Source organism: Thunnus albacares, chromosome 22, assembly GCF_914725855.1.
Source record: "Thunnus albacares chromosome 22, fThuAlb1.1, whole genome shotgun sequence".
Classification (NCBI taxonomy): Eukaryota; Metazoa; Chordata; class Actinopteri; order Scombriformes; family Scombridae; genus Thunnus; species Thunnus albacares.
Window position 1 is genome coordinate 214084 of NC_058127.1, and position 9786 is coordinate 223869.

At 40.1% G+C, this 9786-nt stretch overlaps 1 protein-coding gene across 1 annotated transcript in view; it reads left to right on the plus strand.

The window, feature by feature from the left end:
- Nucleotides 1-5633, plus strand: part of LOC122974379 (retinal guanylyl cyclase 2-like) — a 29085-nt gene extending 23452 nt beyond the window's left edge. The window contains exons 19-23 of the mRNA XM_044342375.1: nucleotides 4242-4416; nucleotides 4673-4771; nucleotides 4934-5019; nucleotides 5268-5353; nucleotides 5443-5633. Of these exons, the coding sequence (XP_044198310.1) occupies nucleotides 4242-4416; nucleotides 4673-4771; nucleotides 4934-5019; nucleotides 5268-5353; nucleotides 5443-5530 (534 nt within the window). The 3' untranslated portion in view covers nucleotides 5531-5633. The remainder of the gene's footprint in view (nucleotides 1-4241; nucleotides 4417-4672; nucleotides 4772-4933; nucleotides 5020-5267; nucleotides 5354-5442) is intronic.
- The last annotated feature ends 4153 nt before the right edge of the window (nucleotides 5634-9786 follow it).

Below are 9786 nucleotides of genomic sequence, written 5' to 3' on the forward strand. Positions count from 1 at the left end.
TTGCTGTGATGATTGTATCTCCTGGGGCAGGCCTATTAGAGATTAGAGGTCTCTGGGGATTTGTGTGTTTGTGAAAGGACAGAAGCACCTTTCATGTGTACTGTATCTCCGGGTTGTTCACTGTGTAGCAGAAACTGGTTCGGGTTGTTTGACAGCTGTCAAAAAGTTCACAGTTGCCATGAAAAGAGTCTAAAAGCACACCATACTCACCATACTCACCATACTCACTCCCTTTTTGTTGTTCATGTACGTATTAATGCAGATTGTACATAAAACATGTCCAACAAGGTAACAATCACTGAAACAGCAAGAAATACTGCAGCACACTGATGTCTGTGTCGCCACAGAGCAGCGCCATCTTGATTTGTATAAAATAGTGTAAATGAGATGCAGGAGAAAATTAATTCATTAAGAATGTTTTCAAAGAACATTCCACATTTGGACCTAACAAAGGACAACAAGGCTTCATAAATAAATAGATAATAAATATATAGATTAGTGACCACAAACAGCTTTGAGCCTGTTAAATCCTCTGAAGCTTTGAATGAGGTGTGATAGCATTTTCACAAATCAGAAAACACAGCACTTGATTCATTTTTATAATAGTATTTAATTAATCAATTAATTAATATATTTGTATTTAATTTATACTATATAGTATATACTATATATACTTTAGATACTGAATATAAATTGTAAATTATATATAGCATCAGTGGCTGTAGCATATTTACTTTGAGCTTTATGTACCAGACAACCAGAAGTCCTGATACAAAACCATTATGGTGATGAGTTTTCCATAATTAGTTTCATAAATTGGTGCTTTCAGTTTAAGTGCGAGATTCCACTCTTTGAAATCGACGTTACATGATGGACTAGATTGTTTCAGTAAAGAGGAATCCTCACTCTGCTGGAGTTGTTGAAACTATAAGAGCAGGAGGTCTTATTACGGCAGCAAACAAACAACAAAATCTTCCCTCACAAATGATCTTTGGCTGAACACAGAGAACTTTGTCCAGACAACAGACGAGTTTCATTTTGGGTTTATCAGCATCTCACCCTGAATGAACGTTAATTAAGCTGATGTAATAATGTAATATACCACGGATGACTTTGCAAGCAAGCAAAGTTTATTTATATAGCACCTTTCACAAACATCAGTTACAAAGTGCTTCACAGTCAAAGAAATGCAATAAAATAAAATTACAAAGTGCTTTGTAGTCAAAGAAATAAAATAAAATAATATAAAATAAAGTGAAATAAAAATAAAATAAAATAAAAATCAGAATAAAGAAAAGCAAAGACACCAGATGAAATACACAAGTAGAGCAGATAAAATGGACAAATTAAGATAAAATAGCACACACTACCCAAATGCCTGTCTGAACAAATGGGTTTTTAGCTGCTTTTTAAAGGAGTCTACATTATCCAAGGACCTTAAGCTTGTTGGAAGAATGTTCCAAAGCTTAGGGGCTGCTGACTAGAAGGCATGATCCCCCCGGTCTTAAAACATGTAGAAGGTACACTTAGAAAGCCCTGGGTGGAGGATCTAAGAGCTCGACTAGTGGTGTAGGGGTGCAGAAGGTCACTAATGTACTGTAGAGCCATGTAGGGCTCTATAAGTGAGCACTAAAATTTAAAAATGAATTCTAAAATTTACTGGAAGCCAGTGCAAAGAGATTAATATATAGGAGTTGTAGTTGTCCAAACGTGATGAGATAAAGCATTTATTAACATCTCCATTTCATTTCTTGATACCACAGACTGGAGTTTCTCAGGTGAAAGAAACATGATTTAGTTAGCGTCTTAACATGTGAAGATAAGGCACCAAGGTTCTGCCTGATTGCCGACTGAAGACCATCAGGGCCAAAGATCAGGACTTCAGTTTTTTCTGCATTTAACTGCAGAAAATTGTTTGCCATCCAATTCCTAGTTGCATTTAAACAGCTGTTAAGTTCAGAGTTTGTGAAGCTCATTGGGTTTAAATGAAAAGTACAACTGGATGTCATCAGAGTACATATGGTAGGAGACGGTCTTGGAACTGCTGATGATTTGTCCCAGTGGCAGCATGTATATGGAGAGTAAAATGGGTCCCAAGACTGATCCCTGGGGAACACCGCAGGACAAAGCTGCAGTGTTTTACACAAATTCACCTACAGAGACTGACAAAGATCTATCCATGAGATATGAGGAGAACCACTCCAATGCAGTCCCAGAGATGCCCACCAGGTGATTTAGCCTGTGGATCAGAATGTGATGGTCCACAGTATCGAACGCTGCGCTAAGGTCCAATAGTACTAGAACAGAACAATCTCCGGCATCTGCAGCCATTAAAATGTCATTTGAGACCTTCAGGAGAGCTGTTTCAGTGGAGTAAAGCTTACGGAAACCAGATTGAGATGTATCAAACCCCCTGTGTAATTCCAGTGTTTGAACCAGTTGCTTCTCCACAGTCTTTTCTAAAATTTTGGTAAAGAAAGGGAGTTTTGAAATGGGCCTGTAGTTCTCCGGCAGGGAGGGATCCAGGTTTGATTTCTTTAATAGAAGCTGAATAATAGCCTGCTGAAAGTAACTGGGACACACCCTGATAGGAGAGAGCTGCTTATAATATCGGCTATGCAGGGTCCGATACAGTTAAAGACCTTTAAAAACATAGTGGTTGGTAGGACATCCACTGGGCACGAGGAGGGTTTCATTTGTCCTACCAGGGCTGCTATATCATCCATGGACACTGGACAAAAGGAGTCCAAGACGGCTGGATTTGAGGAGCCACTAGTAAGCAGACTGGGCATGGGTGAGATGTTTGCCGTGATATTTGCAACCTTGTCTATAAAATATTTGAGAGTTATTGCAGTCACTGTTTGATGAGATCGGAAGTTTAGGGATGTTGGGAGAGACAATATGATTTAAAGTATCAAACAGGACTTTAGGGTTTTTCTTGTTGACAGAGAACTGATTAGCAAAATAAGAGGATCTCTCAGCCTTCACCATGTTATTGAGGGTACCCATGAGATCTTTAAGGTACAGTCTGTGAACTTCCAGCTTCGTAGCTTTCCACAGAGGCTCAGTCTTTCTGCATTTGCGCCTGAATGTCCAGCTAAAGCACCGTCAGTGCTGGTTAAACAAGCTTGGTGCTTGAATGTTGACGTTGATCTTGGCTGATAATAAAGAGGGAGTGAAATTAAAGGTTTTAGTACAGACAGTGATGTAGCCTACAAAATCCGGGTGTTAAATCCCAGGACTAGAACACACAAATATTGAATATTTACACACTCAAGTGTTCCACTGACAGCGAAACACTTGCACTGAAGAGCCCTGCTGGTCCCACAGTAGCAGATAGAAGCGAGAAGTGACTGAACAGCGTTAGCATCCAGGCTACGTTTAGATTACTTTGTGAGGCAGCTGGATTTGTGAGATCACAACATCACAAGATCATGTGAGAATCTGTCTCGTAATGCTTCAAGTTGTTTGCTTTTGTCCAAACCATCAGTGGTTTGGACCAATCAGCGTCCTGTGAGGATTCTTGTGTGATCTTGTGATCTCAGGAATCCAGCTGCCTCACAAGGTAAGATGGTGATAGACAGATGGTTCATCCAATCACCTGCCAAGTATTTTTTGAAAGTGCCCGCCCTTTTCCAAACAGTTTCCAAGGACGACTTCTCAGATGTTTCTGTGTAACAAACCACCGGCTTGTCAGGTTTATGTTTAGATATACATGCATAAAAGCACAAGCAGCAAATCTTTGCTCGGTGACTGAAGCGGATATTCCTGCCATCTCACAAGGAGCAAACACTTAAAGCCAATCCTGAACCACCGCAGCACGAAGCTCCAGACTCAGCCCCTGAAGTACACATTGTGTCCCGCAGCTGAAATGATAAACTAACGCAGATCAGAGTGTCGGTGCTCTGGGTAACCCAGAGGAAGCAGCAGGGCAACGCGACACAAACACAGTTTCCTTCCTCAAACCCCCAAAGCAACACGATCAGACTGATGTGCAGCGACTTTGCTTTTGAAATGTTATATGAACAGCAGCAGCAGCAGCAGCAGCAAGCATGCAGGCAATGTGGCAGCAAATTGTGAGCAGAGCACTGACGGCTTAAATACGCTGCCATGATAATAAGGGTGCGTTGGATTTATGTTACAGTGAGAGGAGGATGGCATGTGGGTGGTGCAGCAGCTTGAGTTGGGCTGCCTGAACTATCTGGCAGGCATCACTTCATATTTATATATTTCTATTTCAGGTAGAAACTATCGGAGACGCCTACATGGTGGCTTCAGGTGTTCCAAACAGAAACGGGAATCAACACGCAGGCGAAGTGTCCAACATGTCTCTGGACATCCTGCACTCGATCGGAGCCTTCAAGATCAAACACATGCCAGAGATTAAAGTAAAGATACGAATCGGACTGCACTCAGGTACACACACACATATACAGTATATATACATATATATACACCAACACAGACTCAGGGCAGTTTGTGAAATAGTCACAAGTGTAATCTATAGATTTGTGGACTTTCACACTGATGTATTTCAACTGTTTCGTGTCTGCAGCACTTTTTTTTCTGTCAGTCGGGACTCAGGATCAAACAAGCTGTTTGTTTTTTCTCAGTTGTTATTCAACATGTTACAGTATATAATACACACACACACCCGTCTGTCTCTCCTCAGGCCCGGTGGTGGCAGGTGTGGTGGGTCTGATGATGCCCAGGTATTGTCTGTTTGGAGACACAGTGACGACGGCGTCGCACATGGAAGCCAGCGGACTTCGTACGTTAAACACATCAGATGTTTTATCAGCCGTTAATGAAGCAAACTGAGATTTTTATCTGAGCTGAAGATTTATTTCTCTTCTGTTGGAGTCTGAATGATAACTGACTCCAGATCAATAACTAATCAATGATCTTCTTGTATTGTGATGGATTGGTGCAGCCTACAGAATCCACATCAGTCTGAGTACAGTGAAGGTCCTGACCAGTCTCAAACTGGGATACCACATAGACACCAGGAAAGCTCAGGTACGCTCACCTGCAGACTCCAAACACGTTTTATTCAGTTCACTGTTTTATTAAAGGAAAGTTTCATCTGAAACAGATTCAGCAGCTGTTTAAAGTCTGTACAGTGTTGTTGGAAAAATGTCCTCATCAGGTGACCTCCAGTAGCCAATCAGATCAGCTCCTCACAGCTCCTCACAGCTCCTTACAGTCTTTGATCAGCTGATCAGCTTCAGAACTGATCACCTTCAGTGATGATGTTTGTGTTGCAGGTGAAAGGCACAGAGGACACGTATTGGCTGATGGGTCGAGATGGTTTCACTAAACCACTTCCTGTTCCTCCAGACCTCAGCGGAGGGTAAGAACACACACACTTCATCATGATGAGCTCGTTAGTGAAACACATGATCGATTTGATTGAGGTCATGTTGTGTGTCTGTCTGTCAGGGCCAGTAACCACGGCATCAGTCTGGATGAAATCCCAGTTGAGAGAAGACAGAAGTTTCTGGATCGACAAAAGAAGATAAAGAAATAGAAGACGCGAATACACACGTACATGTACACACATTTATCAACACACACACTAACATACACACACATACACACACACATTTATCAACACACACACTAACATACACACACATACACACACGGTAACACACACACTAACACACACTAACACACACACACACATTTATCAACACACACAAACATACACACACACACATACACACACATACACACACATACACACACACGGTAACACACACACACACACACACACACATACACACACGGTAACATACACACACACACACACAGTAACGCACACAAACATACACACACGGTAAAACACAAACACACACACATACACACACAGTAACATACACACACACACACACACAGTAACACACACACACATACACACACGGCAACATACACACACGGTAACACACACAAACATACACACACACACACACAGTAACACACACACACACATACACAGTAATACACACACACACACACACGGTAACACACACACACACACACACACACACATACACAGTAATACACACACACACACGGTAGCACACACACACACACACACACACATGGTAACACACACACACACATACACACACAGTAACACACACACACATACACACACGGTAACATACACACACATACACAGTAACACACACACACACAGTAACACACACACACACACACACATACACACAGTAACATACACACACGGTAACACACACACACATACACACACGGTAACACACACACACATACACACACGGTAACATACACACACATACACACACGGTAAAACACAAACACACACACATACACACACAGTAACATACACACACACACACACACAGTAACACACACACACATACACACACGGCAACATACACACACGGTAACACACACAAACATACACACACACACACACAGTAACACACACACACACATACACAGTAATACACACACACACACACACGGTAACACACACACACACACACATACACAGTAATACACACACACACGGTAGCACACACACACACACACACACACATGGTAACACACACACACACATACACACACAGTAACACACACACACACAGTAACACACACACACACACACACATACACACAGTAACATACACACACGGTAACACACACACGGTAACACACACACACATACACAGTAATACACACACACACGGTAGCACACACACACACACACACACACACACACACATGGTAACACACACACACACAGTAACACACACACACACAGTAACACACACACACACAGTAACACACACACACACTACCTCGAGGACTGGACTGCACTTTAAAGGACAATCTATCAGCTGGCCGGAGATCTTTAGATCTTTAGTCCAAACCAACCAAACTCTTGAAACTTGACGTCCAGACGATTTTGAATCACTGAATCTGAGTTTGAACAGAAACATTCTGGACCGTGATTTGCACTTCCTGTTTGTAGCTGGAGGACACTCAGCTCTGATTGGTCATTAAATCCCAACAACACATTGATATGTAACCAGTCATTTTCTGTGCCTCTCATGGGTCTATTATACATCATACAGTGACAATATGTGAACAAAGTGTATGTAAATAAACATGTTCCTGACTCTGGTGTATAACTGTATTTACACTGTTGCATGAACGTTTGTGAACCCTTTAGGATTTTCTTTATTTCTGCATAAATACGACCTAAAACGTGATCAGATGATCATGTGAGTCTTAAAACTAGATAAAAAGGAACCCAATTAAACAAATGAGACAAGAACACAACACTTGATCATTTCTTTGTTCTGTGCAAGTTCTACTGCGGGAGGGCTGCCGATGCTGAGTCAGCAATGATGAACACATGTTGGGGCTCACAGATGTGACTTTAGATCAGTGATGATTGATATGTTTATTATGTATCACGCTAACCTGCTCCAGCTTTCTGTCAGAGGTGCAATTCTAATTTATTCCTTATGTACTGTGCAATTAAAGTCTACATGTGGAAACCTGATCATACTGATGTTCTTCTCTGAGTCACGAGAGTTCAGGTTTAACACTGCAAACAGCAGGTCACAGGTTTGATTCCTCTTCTTGGTAGAATCTTAATACAACTCAGATTCCAGCAACTTTTCAGTAATGCAACATGATCACACAGTTTTTTAAGAAAGTGCAGAAGTTTCTAGTCCACACTTTTTTCTTCTTGCTCTTTATTATTCCATCTATGTACTACAGTGTGATTGCTGAAAACAAAGTTAGCATTAGCTAATTGCTAGCTCAAGCTAAACGCTTAGATGTTTTTATAAATACAGTATGTATTATATTATATATATATCTTTGAAGAAGCTGCAGCATGTATTAACTGACACACTGTAGTCTGTACTGTACATTTACTACCAGACTAACAACTTGCTGCCAAACTTTTCATCTGCTCCGCTCGCATTCACGTTACTTTTCTGGTGCTTGTTCTCTGCACTTGCTCAGCCACACACACTCATTTACACACACACAAACACACACACACAGACACATACACACAGACACTGCCTTATTCTTTAACGGAGCTATGCTACTCTTGTACCTTTCACATAAATGTCCTTTGAAGAAAGAAGAGAGGGAGGATGACTAAAAACAATTCCACAATAATGTAGGGTGTTATTGTGAAAATGATTAGTAGCCGTTTGATATTAATGATCGTCTGAAATTCATAATTTTGCAGTGGCAGTGCACTGAAGTTTAAAAAAATACAAAATGAACTTTGTTTTTCAGATCATGTTCTCAGATCGTGTCGGTGACCTTTCTTTAGCTCAGTGGCAGGGTACCAGGCGTTTATTGGTGTTATTTAAGAGACATTCCTTTATTTCTAGATGTATCACACGAGCTGTTGCTGGTTACAAGTAATTTCAACCCCCTCAGTATTTTTTTAACCTGACTTACTTGAGACCATTATTTGAACATTGACTCTTAAGTGGGAATAAACAGTATGTGATTTTTTTCCTTTATGCACCTGAAGGACTTTCTAAAACCATGTTGAACAGTTGTGAATGTAAGTTATATTTTAAATAAACTTTGACTATTTTTTTCAAGATATCCAGATATTGCAAATTATTTGTTAATATATGTTAAGTGAAATAATAGCTGAATAGACTTAAACACATTATACATCATAGATGGCAAACCTTATGCAGTTAAAGTAGTTTATTTAAAATGCTTGTAATTAACTGTTAACTCTGCTAAATATACTAGATATACAGTATTTTACGTATTTCCTCCAAACACAGCAAGTTCACACAATTGGGTAATGTACTGTAGAAACAAAAATGCATCTGGTAAATTACCATATGATTAAAAAATACAATATTTTCCTGTGTTCTCTAATCACAGTAAATAACTAATTGAATTAAAGTAAGGTCACTGTAAAAATTACAGCAATTTGGTACTGTGGTTTCTTACAGTAATTAATTGTTACTGTGATTTTATTAAAATGGTTATTTTGATGCAGTAACATAATGGTTTCTGCAGTAGTATGACTATTAGTATATTATTCTACAGTAGCTTAATGTTTACTGTGATACTCTATAGTGGCTTTATTACTGCGATACTCTACAGTAGTGGAATTATTACTGTGATTTTTACAGTGATGATTACTGTGTTTTTAAGCCTATTACACAACACTATACTGTAAAAACAATCACAGTAATTAACTGCAGAAACACAGTAAATTACTGTAGAAAGTCACAGTAATATTGATACTACAGTATAACTGTGACTTTCTACAGTAACATAATAGTTACTGTGACTTTCTACAGTAACATAATAGTTACTGTGATTTTCTACTGTTTTCTACTTTCTATAGTAACATCTTGATTACTGTGTTTTTAGGCCTCATCCACAGTACTATACTGTGAAAACATTCACAGTAAATTACTGTGGATTTCACAGCCATTGTTTACAGTGCAGGATTAATGTGTAGGATTAAATCATTGGTTCGTAGTCTGAAGCGGAGGGTGGCAGTAATGCACCTAATATGCTGGTTGCTGTTTGGCCTCAAACCACGAGTTCACACAGAGAAGGTCTACATGTAACCTGTGAGGTCTGACCACGAGGTGCTTTTTCTTTCGTTTCCCTCGAGACTAAATGCTGCTTACAGACAACGGGAGACCAGTGCAAACTCCATTTCCCAGGATGCTTTGCGATTTTCACACCTCAGCAGGGAGCAGTCAACATACAGTCTCTCATTGG